This window comes from Xiphophorus hellerii, chromosome 8 (genome assembly GCF_003331165.1).
Source record: "Xiphophorus hellerii strain 12219 chromosome 8, Xiphophorus_hellerii-4.1, whole genome shotgun sequence".
NCBI classification, from domain to species: domain Eukaryota; kingdom Metazoa; phylum Chordata; class Actinopteri; order Cyprinodontiformes; family Poeciliidae; genus Xiphophorus; species Xiphophorus hellerii.
In genome coordinates this window covers 2,349,156-2,366,156 of record NC_045679.1, presented here as the reverse complement: position 1 = coordinate 2,366,156, position 17,001 = coordinate 2,349,156, and the positions used below count along the sequence as shown (strand labels likewise).

Genomic DNA, 17,001 nt, shown 5'->3' with positions numbered 1-17,001 from the left:
ATTAACTATTTAATAATCTGACTGAATCAAACCCATTTTAATAATATTTTATTTTGAAAGGAAGCAACAGGAAGCTGTTTCTGACGTTAATGGTGGAGACTAGAGTTCGGTACCAGGAAATAAAAACATGAATCCGTTCGGAAAAGAAAACAGTGAAACATCAGCTGTTCATCATGTTGTTTGATTCCAGTTCATCAATAATCTAATAATCCTGTAGATTAGCCTTCAAACAGCAGAGATATTAAAGTTTCAGCTGAAATCAGAAGTGAAACTTTTCTCCAAACGTCAGAGATTAGAAACAATCAGGAAAAAGTTAAAGTGATGAAAAAGTTCAAGAAATAAACAAATCAAACTTACAGTTTGTTCAAACGATCCAAAGAGTTAAAGAAGAAAATTTAAACAACAGACTGAGACCCGACAAACGGACTGGAGCCACACCTGAACAGGTAAATTCAAACCGAAAGTAAATGTGACGGATGGTGCGTGTTTTAGTTTCTTCCTTCAGAGCAACAGAACCAGGAAGTAGAAGCTCTGAGGTGAAATCAGAGGCAGGTTGATAAAATCTTCATGAGGAAGTTCTGATAAAAATGAGGGTGTACTTACTTTAGATCATGACTGTAGTGATTGATAGTGACAAAAAAATGAAGAACAGTATTTTAGTTTATTCATCATGTCATAAAGAAAAAATGTGAAAATGCATTTTTCAAATTAATATTTTCACCATGTTATTAATACTAAAGTAACTAAATATACAAACTAAATATTTAGCATCAAAATAAATATTTATTTACCAAAGTAAACATTTAATTTTCAAATCCAATATTTATTTTCTAAACTTCATATTTAATGATCTATTTTCATGTCTAGCTGTTCAGTCAGACGCTCCATCATGTTGTCATGTTCCAGTTTTTCTCCACTCAGCAACAGTTGGTGAACAGGATTTAATCCAGTTTAGTGTAATTGTCTTTCTTGCTACTAGTAGCAGAAGGTGCAACAATATGTAACATTGATCTTTAGTGAGTAAATCCTTGGTGTTTATGTCCAGCAGAAATAGAAGAGGCTCCATGGGGAGATCTGTCCTTAGAATGTCCTCAATCTCCTGTTTCATTTCCTCCCAGAACGTCTTTATTTGTGGTCAGAACTGGATCCGAAACTTTTCTTACTTTACATAAATGATTTATGCAATGAATCTAATTTGTTAATATTTATTTTATTTGCTGATACATTATTTTGATCTGATCAGTTTGGAGCAGCAACAGTTTAATGGAAGGAGAATTACAAATATTAATAATGAGACAAAAATAGATTAACACTAAATAATGAGAAAACAATTTGTAATATTTAGTAGCAAGAAAATAAAAATGAAAAATATCACTCGACAAAAAATTACATTGAAATGCTTTTATTGATAATAATAGAATGTAAAAATCTGTTGCAAAATTTTCCACAATCAGTTTTTCTAAACAAGAAATCACTTTACATATTTTCAGTGTTGTATAGTAACGAAGTAAAAATACTTCACTACTTTACTTAAGTATATTTTGGAGTACTTCATACTTTCCTGGAGTATGAAAATTTTTGATGACTTTCACTTTTACTTCACTATATTTCCGAACTTTATTGCGTACTTTTACTCCGATACATTTTCAATGTGTGGTTTAGTTACTCGTTACAAAAAAGCGAGAGAGAGAAACAAAGTGTTTTGACCCCACCTACTGATTAGCAAGTAGCAAGTAGGCTACCGAACAAAGTCGGTAGCCTACTTGCCTGGGCTTGTTCATCACCTCCAATAGGATACACCTGTTTCGCTTCTCCCATTAAACACAAAGCAAGTCTCGCAATCAGCAGCAGCCACATGGAGGAGGAGACGGAGACCACAACGACTGCAACTACGTCAGACACGGCTCCAGGGGAACCACCAGCTGGTGATGAGAGCCCATAGCCTTATTTAAACACAATACACTCTTTCGTGGGTGTTAAAGATTCGTCGTACCGCATGCAGTTTATGTTATTCCTGCCCGAAGATGTGGAAATTCTATCTTACAAAAACTCCCCGTCCAACTTGAAGAAACACATCGAGGTAACTTCTTATGAAATGGTTATAATCCTCCTGTTTCAGTAACTATAGCTTGGTCACTAGACACTACTGTATTGTGAAATCTTGACCATAAATGAACTTTGTTTGGCATTGTTTCAGTTCCATACGTGGTGTATTTAGCTTAGGCCTAATGTTGACTGTAGCAGGCTACCTAGACTCCTCTGTTCAAGGGGGACAGAAGCCATAGCGATAGCAATTTAGACTAAATTTAACGAATATAGGAAAGGCATGCAAGTTCAAAACCAGGTTTACAGATGCCAATAAGCTGCATTTCCCTCCCAATTCTTTTTCTTTTGCATAATGACCAGTTGTGTGCACCACCTACTGACTGTAGCATTGACTGATTCACTGATTTGTGAAGTAGAGTAATCGTAACAGCTCTTTTTCTTCATGTTGGCCGCATTTTCTGTACTATTTATTTTTCTCATTTTCAGCACTGACCTTACTTGAAGGAAAAACTTGAGGCTTACAAAAACTTTGTATTTTCTGTCCTGGAGGGTATACTAAGAAGCTGGTTCAGTTGTAAAGCAGGTTAAGTTAACCTTGTGCTATAGGTAAAGCACCTAATTTTCTTAACTAAATGATGCCTGCAGGTATATCTATTAGCAGGTTTAATTTTGCCTGCACTTGGTTGTGTACATTATTTTAAGTGTATTTGACAAGTTTACCAAAATATAAAAAAAGTCATTCAAACTGCATTTGCTTTGTTTTACTTTTTACTTGTACTTTTCATTACATTACTTGAGTACATCCATTTTTACAGTAATTTCCATACTTAAGTACAAGAAGTTTCAGATACTTTAAGACTTTAACTCAAGTAACATTTCAGTCAGTGACTTGGACTTTTACCAAAGTCATATTTTGGAGAGGTACTTTTACTTGACTCTGAGATTTCAGTACTTTATACAACACTGCATATTTTAATGTTGCCTAATTCTTCCATAAATTAATTATTGTGTGTAGATCTGGGAAAACTCAAATTAAACCAACACAAACCTAAAGAAGAAAATTATCTGAATTTTAACTGAGTCTGATTATTTTCATTTAACTAATGAAATATTTCTTATTTTGCATACTTTAAAATTTATTAGAGATCAGAACAATATTGATTATTTACTAATTCTACAATAAACTCTTTCCATTTTGTATATAAAAGTGGTTAGAAATTAAAGACAAAAACTAATTTTAAAAATGCTATATGATTAATTTTGTAATTAATAGGACACCCATTTTTTTATATTCCTATAAGAAGAAATAATATTTTTTTGTGGAGGGCCTCCTGTCGGTAAGGGGGTCTTGGAATTGTCCTAACTTTTCCCCTAAACAATCCCTGATCATAACATATAGCAAAAACACTAAACAAAATGTTATCTTATGATTATAATATGATTGATTAAATTCTCCTTGTTTCTGTATTTGCATCTGGTTCTCCAGTCGGGGCTCATCTGACCCATAAACAAAATGTTTGGTCTCGTTCCTTTGGAGCTTCCATGTGAAAAGAAACCAAACCACCAGAAAACATTTCAAGATAACAGACTAAAAGGATTATAAGTGTGAACACAGCCTAAGTAAACTGTGACTCTACTAAAGGTGAATTCACACCAGCGCCGTTCAGTCTGTTTTAATCCAACTCCAGTCCATTTGCCAGGAAAGTCTGGTTCATTTGGGGACGTGTGAATGTTTAACCGAATTCTGATTCGGACCAAAGAGTGGACTCTGGTCCGTCTAAAAACCTCGGTCTGGGTTCAGTTGAAGTGAACTCTGGTGCGGTTCGAATGCATATGTGAATGCCAACCTGACCAGAGGCCGCTACAAAAGCAGGAAGTGAACTACAGCGCAGGGCATTCTGGGTAAAAACATCCAAAACAAACATGCTAGCCTAGCGCTAGCGGGAGAAATAGCTAGTGGGATTTTACCAATGACAAAAGAGAAATCCTACAACCTTCAAAATCTGATGCAATTCAATTTTTGTTGATATTTTATAAAGAAGGAATTTGTGCTCAGTGTCTCCTTCAGAGGTTTCCGTGTTGTTTTCTTCAGTGTTTCTTGGTGCAGCGCCCTCACAGGTGAGGAGGGGAACAGGTTTTTCAGAAGGTTTGGTTGGTGTGACAAAATGCTGCAGTGTGAAAGAGAACTGCAGCAGCTGAAAATGTAACACAGAACCAAGTCTACCGGACTATCAGCCTGACTGTACCAAAGAGAACTTTAAAAAGAAACCAGACCTGAATTACATTTTTCTACAAGCGGTTGCCTACTTGATCTCACAAAACACAGCAGAGGACTGCGATGCCAAGCCATGATGGGCCCTGAATGCAGCACAGAGCGGCTGAGTGAACGTGGTCTGGACTCTGTGCAGCAGTGACATGGCTCCAGAGACGCTGTAGAAGGACAGGAGTCCTGCTCTGTGATCCAGGTACACTCCTATTCTTTCGGTCTGTGGACCTAAAATCAGAGTTACGCTGTTATTATGTCTGAATTCATGCAGAGACTCTGAACACAGCAACACCCACGACTTGTCAGTTTTTCCAAACTCACTATTGTCTCCCGTTCTGCTGATAGTTTTGTAAGCGACTCCAATAAAAGCCCCCAACCCGCTCCACTCCACCTCCCAGTAATGGTGTCCAGTCAGAGTCTCTCTGCTCAGGACCTGAGACCTGCTGTGAAACCGCTCACTGTGGGCCTGGTACATCTGTTTTATACTTCTATAAGTCACTTTTCTGTTCCTCTCAGATAAAACCAGCTGCATGTTCACAGTGTTTGGATCCAGAGTGATTGGTTGGGAGAACTTTAGGAACTCTGCTCTGGCTGTCAGCTCCTCCAGTGGCAGTAAAACATCCGGATTAGCCACTGCCCTGGAAACTCTGGGCCAGTCTTGACTGAGAAAGCTCTGCACTTTATTTCCCACCTCTGAAATTGTCTCTGTAACATCCTGGAAGTAGCACCGCGTACGCTGCTTTGGGAGAGACGTCGCCGTGCGTTCTCCTGGTCCAGAAAGCGACGGGAACATGTACAGAAACTCGATGTGGTCCTCTGTTTGAGAGAGTCGCTCCAGTTCAGCATCTTTTCCTTTCAGCTCGGTGACCTCCTTGTCCAGCTTTTCCAGGAGCTTTTTGACACGATTCTCCTCCGTCTTCTGCTGATTCTCTATTTGCTGCTTGATTAAAGACTTTCTACTTTCAATCAGACGAATCAGTTCGGTGAAGATTTTCTCCGAGTCTGTCAGAGCTTTATCAGCAGATCGGCCAATCGCTACCAACTCCTCCTGGAGAAGCTTAACAGCTTTTTCACAATCCTGCAGTTGCTGCTTCATTTTTTGCTGACTTGGCGTGAGTTGTTTCTGTCTTTCTGTCCTTTCTGCTGCAGCAGAGATGGTGGAATGGTCTTTGTGATCATCAAGGGAGCACAGATAGCAGATACACTGCTGGTCGGTGCGACAGAAAATGGCTTTCAGCTCTCCGTGTTTGGGGCAGATGTTCTCCTGGAGCTTCTTTGACGGGTTGATGAGTTTGTGCTTCTTCAAGGCGGGAAAGTCCCAGTGAGGCTTCAGGTGCTGCTCGCAGTAAGAGACCAAACACTGCAGACAGGACCGGAAGGCTTTCAGCTTCCTGTCGGTGCAGAAATCACAGGCCACATCTTCAGGTCCAGCATAGCAATGATCCGCAGGAGTCGCTTGGAGTCCTACTTTCTTCATGTCATCCACTAAATCAGCCAACATGGTGTTCCTCACCAGGACAGGCCTCGGCATAAAGGTCTGTCTGCACTGAGGACAGCTGTAGGTTTTCCTCTCCTCCCTGTCCCAGTGGTTCTTAATGCACTCCATGCAGTAGCTGTGACCACAGGGGATCGTCACCGGGTTCTTCAGGGGATCCAAACAGATCGAACAGGAGAGTTTCTCCGTGTTAAGCGTAAATCCTGACAGAGCCATTTCGCCTCCCTCACAGTGTCAGACTGAATGTTGTTCAGTAGGACAGAGAGAAGAAGAGCTGCATTTTTTTAATTCCTCCTGCTTCCTGGCAGAGGAGTGGTTCGAATGAAGAAGTGAGTCTTTACTACTTGCATATTTGTAACATGACAAAATGACAGTAACAACAATGTATTATCTCCTTTATTTAAACATTTGCAGTGAAAAATATCAGAATCTGAACAATAGCTGTGTTTCCATTGACTATATAATTGCAAAATTTGACATTTCAAAAATAAATTTGTTCAAAGGAAACATAATTTGATAAAGATAAGATAAGATAAGATAAATCTTTATTGTCATTGTCACAAGGACAACGAAATTCAAAGGGTGCCATCAGTCGGTGCACATGCCCAAGAATCAACAAACAACTGGCAAAAAAAATAAGAACAGCCACATTCTCACATACATCATTCATGATGATTAATGGTTGTTTTTGATTGCATTTAGTTTTGTTATTGCTGTCGGGTAGAAACTGTCTCTGAGACGGTTGGTTCTGGTTCTGGTTGCTCTGTATCTTCTGCCTGAAGGCAGCAGTGTGAACAGAGAAGGTCCGGGGTGAGAAGTGTCCTTTGTGATGTGTTGTGCTTTTCTTAGACAGCGGTCGCTGTGCAGGTCCTCCAGTGAGGGGAGAGGGCAGCCAATGATTTTTTGGGCTGTATTCACAACCCTTTGGAGAGCTTTCCTTTGAGCCGTAGTGCTGCTGTTATACCATACGCAGATACAGTAGGTCAGTATGCTCTCTATGGAGCACTTGTAGAAGAACACCAGCAGCTTCTCCTTGATGCTGTTCCTCCTGAGAACCCTCAGGAAGTTCAGTCTTTGCTGGGCCTTTTTTATCAGCTCCAAGGTGTTCATGTTCCATGTGAGACCCTGCTCAATGTGGACCCCCAGGAAACAGAAATCAGCTACCCTCTCCACACATTTTCCCCCAATGGTTAGTGGTGTAATGTCTGTTTTATTCCTCCTGTAATCTATTATGAGTTCTTTTGTCTTTGAGTTGTTGAGGAGCAGATTGTTCTCCCTGCACCACTGCAACAGCCGCTCCACCTCTCCCCTGTAGGCGGACTCGTCCTCCTGAGATGAGCCCCACCACTGTGGTGTCATCAGCAAACTTGATGATGGTGTTGCTGTGGTGGGCAGAGGTGCAGTCGTATGTGTACAGACAATAGAGCAGGGGGCTCAGCACACAGCCCTGTGGAGAGCCAGTACTAAGGCTGAGGGCAGTGGATGTATGTTTTCCCACCCTAACTCTCTGCTGTCGGTTGGTAAAAACGTTTTGGCCCTTGGATGAGGTGGATTTGATTGGCTATTGGTGGATTTGATTGGCTATTGGTATCAATAGCCAATTTTATTTTGTAAAACTGCAATGGAAACACTTTTTTTTCGCATCACATGAGAAAAACAACCGGATGAAGACAACAGGAAGTGGCAGGAGGATGATGGTGTGGCATGTTTTTTAATGACTTATCATGTGAACAAACTTCTTCACATGTAATTTTAAGTTAAGTGTGTATCCAATGGAAACAACTCAATTGTGAAATTGTGTTTTTTGATATTATTGTAAGATAGACAAAGTTTTGTGGACATTTTTGATGGAAACGCAGCGACTGTGATTCTGTTTCTACTGACCTGAACAAACGCAGCCGGTTGATGTTCTTGTTCCAGCTGTTGGACCGGTTTAGCTTGATTCTGTTCTTTCTTTGTTTGACTGTTTGCAACACGTTGTCTGGTAAACAATCCGACTTTGCTAATGCTAGAAATTTCTAAAACTATTTTTAAAATAACCTGAATATTTCATGTTAACATGTTAAACTCTGCAGTTTCTGTGCCTTAATATCTAACAGATGTTTGAAGCCTTGAATTTGAAAAAAAAGATCAAATGTCTATTAAAGATTTGATTATTAAGTTTTCTCCAAACTTTTATTTTAGTCTTGCTGTGTTTTCCCACCTGTAGACCTGCTTCGATTAGGGACCAAAATTCCAACATTTGTTATGTTTTCAGTCAGTTCTTTTAAATAAAATACATCTGTAAAGTTTTATATTGCTTTACTTTTTCCACATTTTGCTATTTTACAGCCTTATTTCAATTTGTATTATTATTCCACAAAATTCTACACACAAATACCATAATATGAAAATGTGGGAAAAAAGTAAATATTCTAAAGTCATAATTGAGAGGAGAAAAAAATTATAATTCTGAGAAAGAATTTCTGAGATTATTTTAAATCTTGAGAATTCTGAGAAAAAAGGTCAGAAATAAGTAAAGAACCATAGAAAAAAAATAATTCTGAGATTAAATTCAGATTTTCTTAAAAGGAAAAACTGTGGAATTTAAGTTAGAATTCTAAATTTCAAAAGTAGAAAATTTTCAGCTTTTTAAACTGTAGAAAATTTCAGATCAAACAGAAAAAGAAAAGTTCTACAAATTTTCTAAATATTTTTATGAGCTCAGAAATTTCACTTTTTTTCCAGAAAATTTCCGAGATTAATCTCAAAATGTTGAGTTTTGTCTCAACATTTTTGGAGTTCCAAAATTTCCACGTTTTTTTTTTTAGAAAATTTCTTAGATTAACTTAAATATTTTCTAGCACATTTTCGACATTTGGAGCTCAGAAATGTATTTATTTTTTCTAAAAATTTTCTGAGCTTTTTCTGGCAGTTGTTAGACTTTTCAAACTCAGAAATGTCTGTTTTTTTCTAGACAATTTCTGAAATTATTCTCAAACTTTCCTCGTTTTTTTAAGGATTTTACTCTTTTTTAATTTTTTTTCTCCCAGTCCCAAAACATAACAGTTAAATTCATCTTAGGGGTGACCAAAGACTTTTGCATTTTAACCTTAAATCTTTTTATTTACATAACAATACATATTTTTCAGTAACAGCAACAGAAAAAGGTTCGAGTTCTGCCTGAAAAGCGGAAGACACCAGCACCGATGCGCCCATTATCGGACAGCCGTCCCGCCGGCTCACAGCGCACCCAGCTCCCGCTGCAGCCGCTCCTTCTCCCGCTGGAGCTCCGCGATGCTCTGGCGGTTCTGCTGGAGCCGGTCCTCCAGCCACTGCAGCAGCGGCCCGCTGACGGCGGACATCTGGCTGCACAGGTTCTTGGTGAACACCGAGCCGTTGTGGATCTTGGTGACCGGGTCCAGGTGGGACAGCCCGTGGATCCGGCGGTACGTGTCCTGCTCCTCCTGGCACAGGATCCGCGGCAGCTCCACGGCGGACTCCAGGCACGCCTTCCCGATCGCCTCGCGCGGCACCACGTGCACGGGAATCTCCACTCGCTCGTACTCGGAGCCCTTCTGCGCCTGCGCGGACTGGAAGCAGGTGTAGAGGACGCGGCCCGTCCTGGTGTTCTTGTCCTCGATGAAGCAGGAGAAGATGAGCCCCACGAAGCACTGGTCCAGCATCTGGTACATCGCCTGGGTCCGCACGTCGACGTGGGACGGCCACACCGTGATGTGCGGGTGGGAGTGGTACCAGCCCACCACCCGCATCGGTCTGCCGGTGGAGTCCGCCAGCCGCTCCGCCTCGGTGGAGGCGGCGGACAGCTGCTCCGGGGAAATCTCCACCCGGTCCTTCCGCTTGTCGGAGCGGCGGAGGATGATCACCGAGTGGATGTGGACGATCCGGGACGCCTCCACCTCCCCGATGCATAAACCCATCACCTCCTCCTTCTCGGTGCTCAGCGCGTGGTTCATGCACACCAGGAAGGCGTCAGACTCCAGGTGAACCGCGCTGACGGCCATTTTCAACACAAAACACAAGTTTCTGACGCCAAGAGAGGAAAACAAAACAACACCAAGACGCACTCTCACTTCCGGGTTGCTCTACTTCGTTTTAGCTCGCTGTGCTTCAGCGCCCCCATCTGGTCCGGGATGGTTCTGCAGTGACGTCATTAAAGTTTCATATATTGTCAGCAGAGATGGAAAACTGCAAAAAATAATAATAGTTATGTCATTAATGTATTAAAACTGAAAATAAATATAGAAATAATATTTAAAACTTTTTTATATAATTGAACAGTCCACATATTCATTGAATATATGAATAATATACCTAGAATTGTGAAAAACAAACTAAATGGAACTTTTTATTTAAGTTTTTATATAATGGAACATGGAAAATCCCACACAATCATTAATACAACATAACTAAAATTGAGAAGAAAAAAAAAACCAAATGGAGCTTTTTATTTACATTTTTTATATATAATTTAACATGTCAAATGTCTGATATTAATTGAATTCATAAATAGTATACCTAAAATTTGTAGGGGGAAACAAGTCATTGATTAGTTTCATGAACTTGAAATATTTTATTAAATCTTGAAATAGCTCTATCTAGTTTTTAAATGAAATCAAAGCATTTAACTGAGTCACATGTACTGAAAATATGTTTATTAATAAATTATTTCCAGTTTTAATAAATGAACACATTTAACTTAATTGTAATTCGTCACTCTAGTTACGACTCACATCTGCACATTATCAGGTTACAACTACAGACATATTTATTTTAAACTTTCATGACTTCAGTAAATAACTTAAAATGAAATCTGAAAAGTGCGGCATGCATTCAGCCCCTTATTCTGTTGCCCATGAATGAAATTCAGTGATTTATGGCCGGGTGACCATTGCCTAAATGTTTTTAAAAATAAACATTTTCAGAAAAATATAAATAAATCAGAGTTTTCATGTTGAGCAGAGAATCCATTGCTGCTTGTTTCCCGACAAGGTGACCGGTGAGAGCAGACGGCGTCCCGGCGACGTAATCTGGGTGAGAGGGTCTGACTGTCGCTCAGATAAACACACAGGTCCAGGCTGGGCTATGCTGGGAGTGTTAAGACCTCTGAAGCTGCCGTACTGCTCAGCAATGTGAGGGTGATAATCCTTCCTCTGACCCATGAGCAAAACAGAGAAATATGAAAAAAAACTACTTTTATATTTGTTTCTTCATCATGTAACATGTCTGTTATTATTTTCCAACCCACTGAAACAAGGTGAAGTTTTCAGAAGATGTTGTTTGAGTTTGAAACCAGTGAGGTCGACGGCTGGAAGATCTTGTTCTGTTTCTTCATTTGTTTTGGTCCACAGAGGTTTGGCTTCAACAGAATATTTAGAAAGTTAAAGTCCAGGACATTACAATTACATCACAATTTTAAAAAAGAAGTGAAAAAAATTTATGTAAAAAAAAAAAAAAGCTGAGAAAAGCATAAAAATTCAGGCAGTGGTGCCTCCAAGAGGGGGCCACAGGGAGCCCTGGGCCCCCAACCAGCTCATACAAAGGCTCACAGTGTCACCTTCATTCAATCAAGACACAAATGTAAAACTCAGTAAATACATAAAAAAAATACTATTTTCTTATGCATTTTTATTTATTTTTCAGTTTTACCAGTAAAATTTTAACTTATTTTTTGTTTATCAAAAGCTTAAAAACAAACAATCGATTTGAAGTTTAAAAATCACCTAATATTATTTATCTTTATTTTTCAATTTTCCTGATGTGGGAAGGACCGAACGTTTTCTGGGAGAGCCACTGCAGCTGGGGTGCCGGGCCAGAGGGGGCGCCAAAATCTGATTTCAAGGCTATATTTTCTGTATTTAACAGCTCTTTGTGTGTGTGTGTGTATTGATACGATCAATAACAGAAGCACAGAATTGATTAGGCTTAACGTTGGAAAGGATAAATTAATCTTTCACTCCCAGCAAACCCAGCGAATAAAACTCAATCTTATCATCATCTGAGCAAAACTCAGTTCCAGTTAAAATCCCAGCAGATGTTAAGATGTTTCACGGAGATCCATCCATAACCACAACTTTAAAGAAAAGTGTCAGATAAAGTCAATAAGAAGGAAGAGGAAGAGAGTGAGTGAGAGGAGGAGAGAGGAGGAGGAGCTACAGGAGATGAAGAGTTTTTCAGTTGGAAACAAAAGCTGACAGAAACCGGAGCGGTCGTCCCCACATGCTGCTGTTTTGTGGATGTTTGTCGGTGCCGTCGCAGCCTTCCTGTTGCCAGGCGATGAGCGTGGCCCGGATCCACGACAAGCAGAAACTGCGATGGTTCTGGGAGCAGAGGATCGTCCAGCACAGCCAGCAGATGGACCAGGAGGAGAACCGCATGAGGAGCAGCGCCCTGACACGGTCAGAAGACGCTTCTGCTACGAGTCAAAGGTTTTATCCAGTAGAGTCTTAATGATGTCAACCCACTCAGGTCTTAGTTGTTCCCACTCAGGTCTTAGTTGTTCCCACTACGTCCTCATCAGGTACTAAAATAAGACAAAACCAACTTCAGACAAACATTTTACAACAAATAAGCCAACACACACAAGTAGAGATCAGAAACCTAAATAGCAGATTTTTCAGATTTAAAGGTTTTATGCTTCAAGTTAGACAAAATCATTGCTAAATAATTATTAGGTAATGAGATTCTAGTTTGCTCAGAACTGTTTAAAGCATCTGTCACTTTAAATCCACATTAGCTGCTGCTAGCCAAATTCAACGCTTACACATCTTTGAAAAGCAGAAGTGTAGCCTCCTGCACAACCAACAAGAATCAAGCAAGGGGTTTATGGATGGTACATCAACAACAAAACACTTGACTTTTCCAGCATCCATTGTACAGCAGGTAAAACCAGGAGGCCAAACATGCTGGAGCTCCACTTGGGTTGCTAGGTAACGGGGCTGGGCTTGGCTGGGGTTGCTAGGTAACAGGACTGAGCTTGGCTGGGGTTGCTAGGTAACGGGGCTGGGCTTGGCTGGGGTTGCTAGGTGTTATTACACTAAGCAGTGTTATTTATACTATGTTTCAGGAGTGAAAAACAGATTCACTGTGTTAGCATTTCGGCACTAGCATGCTAGTTACCTCGCTAGCTTAGCAGCTAACTGCTTGTTCATAGCAACGACAATCACTTTTCTATATAAACATGTTTAAAATAAAAACCTGAAATAAAAAGAATATATATATATATATATATATAGATATATATATATATAAACATAAAACTAATGTGCATAGAGTTCACATTAGTCTTATTAAGCCTCGCTTATTGTTATTAAGCTGTTAGATTATGGGATGGATTTAAGTTTTCTCTCACTGTTTCTGAACTTTGGTTTAGTTTCTGGACATTTCTCCTGAAAACAGTAAAATAAAGTTCTGGCAGGTGAACAAACTGCAGGTTCTGGTGTCAGACAGGAAGGGAAACCTAAAAATAAACTTTATTACAGAGGGAGCCAGAGATGGACGAGTTCATTAAATGCCTCGGCCGTGTTTGCAGCTTGTTTGTCTGTCATCGCGTCTCAGGCGTCGTTGCCTGAGAATGTTGATTAGAGGCAACGCGGCCGCAGGTTTGAATCCCGGAGATCAGCAAGAGAATCACTTAATTAATCCTTCGGCCAACACAGCTTTCCTCTTTCCACAACATGAGACGTCCTGCTGCAACGACCCAGGATCAACTGCAGGACCGGGGCAGACAGAAGAAAAACAGAAAAGAACATTTTACACTGGATATTTTTATGAAAAACACTTTAAAAAATGACATCTGTGAAAAAAGTCAAAATGTCCACAATCAATTCTCAAAATCTGTCAGAACAAAAAACAGGATTTACTATAAATTTTTGGTCTTTTGTAAGAAAATGGTGGTAAAGATATTAGATGAAAAACATCTTATTGTGAAGGCCAGACTTCTTAAAAACTTTAAATATCAAACATCAAACAGTTTCATTAATGAAAATCAGCATTTCTTCAGTCTGAGCTAAGTTCAAAGTTCACATATGAATATGTTTTATTTTCCATTCATCTGATCCAGTAAATGGACCGGTACTTGTTTCTCCAGAACAATAAGTGACTCATCTCTCTGTCTGAACTTCCTCTCCTCCATTTTGTTGTTTCTCCTCTTCAGGCTGCGGGAGCAGTGGCTGCTGCGCCTCAATCTGAGGAACCAACACCAGCAGCGCTTCTTTGAGGAGAGGAGACGGCGAGAGCAGAAAGTTTCTGTTTCTCCAAAGGTTCAATTCACCAACAAATCAACACCAAAATCACAGAAATGAGATCTGAAGCCTGGAACTTCAGATTCCATCGAAACATCAGAATCAGAAGGAGAAAAAGATCAAATAAAAAGGACTGATATCAAAACTTCTGTCATTTTTAACCTCAAACATTTTATTTATTCCTACATGAAACACTCTAATCTATATTATGAGTTATTTAAATAAACAGTACTAAACTATTTTAAAGTTCTGAAATTATTATTAACATTTTCTGGAATAAAATGGATCTGCAAAACAAAGTCAACTTTATTTCTGCAGCACATTTCAACCTTTCCAACGAAACAAAACCTTCAGATTGGTCAATTATTATCTAATTAATGTTAAAACTGATAATAAAGTCATCATGTTCTAAAAGCTGAATTGCTTATAAAATAATTTGATGTGATGATATATGAAGAACTGAAACAAGGCCTGAAGTCAGTGAGCAGAGATGGAGTCTGAGGAGAACCAGTTAGAGGAGATGATGATCAGCTGCTGCTGATGGATCCAGTAAAGACTCAGATGTTGGTTCCTCCTCCAGCTGTGGCAGAAACATGACAGGAGTTTTTAATTCTGATGTTTCCAGTGAAAATGTTGTGCTTCACCGTTATGTTGGATTCTTATGATTATGGCATTTCTGCAGTTTATATTTTTGTGGCCAAATTGTTGGTATGAAATTTTCTCAAAGTAATAAAATACGCTGATCTGTCAACAGGGTTTTGTTTGCCAGAAGGAATAAATGATGAGCAGCAGCTTGGAAACTAAGACTGACTTTGTAGAGCTGAATGGTGACCAGAGTTCAGTGTAAATTTCTCTAAAGGAAACTGAATCCTGTTCCAGTCAATGGAATCCAAACACAACAAGGTGATGGTTGCTGTGACAAAGGGCAGCCAATGCAATGTTGTCAATGTGGTGCAAACGTCTCTTTACAATTCAGATCAGCTGGAGACCAATGAAGTGGAAAGATTTGCTGTCAGGCGACGACGTGTCGTTCAGAAAACTATGAATAAAATCTTAACTGAAATTTTGTCCAAATGCTTCATGTTGCCACTTGACAAATTTCCAAGGTTGTTCTAGTAAACTGAGTTTATTGGCAGATATTTACTCTGGTCCTGTATTGTCTGTCTAGACCAGGGGCCCCAAAGTGGGTCCTGGAGGCCCGGCATCCTGCATGTTTTAGTTTCTCCCTGGTTTAACGCACCTGGATCCAATAATGGCTCGTTAGAAAGACTAAGAAAAACATTAACATGCTGGAAATAATGTTGGTACCATCAGAGAGAGAACTAAAACGCACAGGATGCTGGCCCTCGAGGACCGACTTTGGGCACCCCTGGTCTAGTCAAAGTACTGCATGGAGAAAAACGGCCAATTACTAAAGGGTATTTAACGTGAGCTTTTCAGGGATTGTCCTGTAGATGTCAGCAGAGAGCTGTTAACTGAATTCCTTTAGAGATCACATCTGTAGATATTTTTGTGGCCATGTTGTGTATTTTATGGAGAATTTTCTTCAAATCTTTAATCATTTTTTTTTTACCTAAAATAAAATTTCAGCTTTTTGTACCATCAGCCCAAGGTAATACAAGTTACATGTAGTTTTGTAAATGCCTAATAATTTTACTTTTGCATGTGATTCCTTATTTCTGACCATTTTTAAAACTGCAAAGCTTTTCAAATTTACACACAATAAATGAGAAGAAACTAAGAAATTAAAGAGTTAAAATGATTCATGAAGGTGAGTTCAGTTTCATTTACAGAAATTTGTTGAAAAAATGTTTTTTTTTTCTGTGTCCAGTGAAGCAAAACACAAAAAACTGTTATCACATTTATCTGTTCTTTGACAGAAAAGTGAAATGTTTTCTGAGCAGATTTTCTGTCAAAGGGAGGCGTGATCATGGGATGAGGAGGAGGAGGAGGAGGAGGAGGAGGAGGTGCAGGGAGTCGTTCCTCCTCATTCACATCTTCATTAATCCGTTTTAAATCCGTCCAGATCCTTAAATCTGCTGCAGCTTTTTCTCTCCTCTGCTGCAGTTTCTGAGTTTCTCCGCTGCAGAAACACAGCTGGACGTCTGACCTGCTGACAAACTGAAACTAGAATCACATTAACAGCTTTTCATCGACTTCTTCCACTCAGACGGTGAAGAGTTTTTAATTAAGTTGTTATGAGGAGTCGGCTGGGTAACAATGGGGAGATTACACTCTGCTTACTCTGGGATTAAGAGAGGAAAACCTTCCTGATTATCTCCTCCTCCGTACTTTAGTTGTTTCTTGTGTTTCTCTGCAGGTTTTGGGGTTTTAGTTCAGGTTAAAGTCAAACAAAACTTTACAGAGGAAAGTCAAATTGTTTTGGCTTTTATTTTGGTGGAAATAAGAGCTAGAGTTGTGTTAACCCCAAATCACTAATTATAACTGCTGCTACACCAACAAGGTACTTAGCAAAAGCTAATGCTATTAGAGACTATTGAGCTAATGCTAAAGCGCTAACTTCAATTAAAATTGTATCTGCCCTTGAAACACTGCAAAGCTTGAGCAATAATTTAATTTAGATGGTCAATAATGACCTTATATATTGTTTTTATGTTCACATTTTCTTCTCTACTGTTTGTTTTATTTGTTTATGTTTCAAATATTAATTCTGGAAAAAAAGACTGTAAATGGTTTTCACCCACTTCAAAATAAGAGCATGAATATTAATGGAAGATTCTTAGCAGTCAATAACCAAAACTTTAACACAGATGTTGAACTTTATTCAGCTGAAAGTTTACAAAACAGGAAAGTATTTTAGCGCTGTAGAATAGTTCACTAAACATTTTCAAAGTTAGCAAAAAGGCTAAAATTAGCGTAGCTGTTAGCCAAATTCTGCAGCTTTATGTCTTGAATACCAAAATATTGATACATGAAAACAAATAAAAGAG

General features: G+C 39.2%; 2 protein-coding genes across 2 annotated transcripts; both read right to left on the bottom strand.

Moving 5' to 3' along the window:
* Positions 1–3,018: 3,018 nt before the first annotated feature.
* On the bottom strand, positions 3,019–6,213 carry LOC116723874 (tripartite motif-containing protein 16-like). Its single transcript, XM_032569062.1, has one exon. It carries the CDS (start codon positions 6,021–6,023, stop codon positions 4,350–4,352), a length of 1,674 nt encoding a protein of 557 aa, XP_032424953.1. The 5' UTR covers positions 6,024–6,213; the 3' UTR covers positions 3,019–4,349.
* Positions 6,214–8,881: 2,668 nt separating this feature from the next.
* brcc3 (BRCA1/BRCA2-containing complex, subunit 3) lies at positions 8,882–9,894 on the bottom strand. Its single transcript, XM_032570955.1, has one exon. The coding sequence runs from the start codon at positions 9,809–9,811 to the stop codon at positions 9,029–9,031; it is 783 nt and encodes a 260-aa protein (XP_032426846.1). The 5' UTR covers positions 9,812–9,894; the 3' UTR covers positions 8,882–9,028.
* Positions 9,895–17,001: the final 7,107 nt, after the last annotated feature.

Bases quoted from the DNA above. Each gene is read 5' to 3' on its own strand.
- LOC116723874 (XM_032569062.1), bottom strand. From the start codon at position 6,023: ATGGCTCTGTCAGGATTTACGCTTAACACGGAGAAACTCTCCTGTTCG.
- brcc3 (XM_032570955.1), bottom strand. From the start codon at position 9,811: ATGGCCGTCAGCGCGGTTCACCTGGAGTCTGACGCCTTCCTGGTGTGC.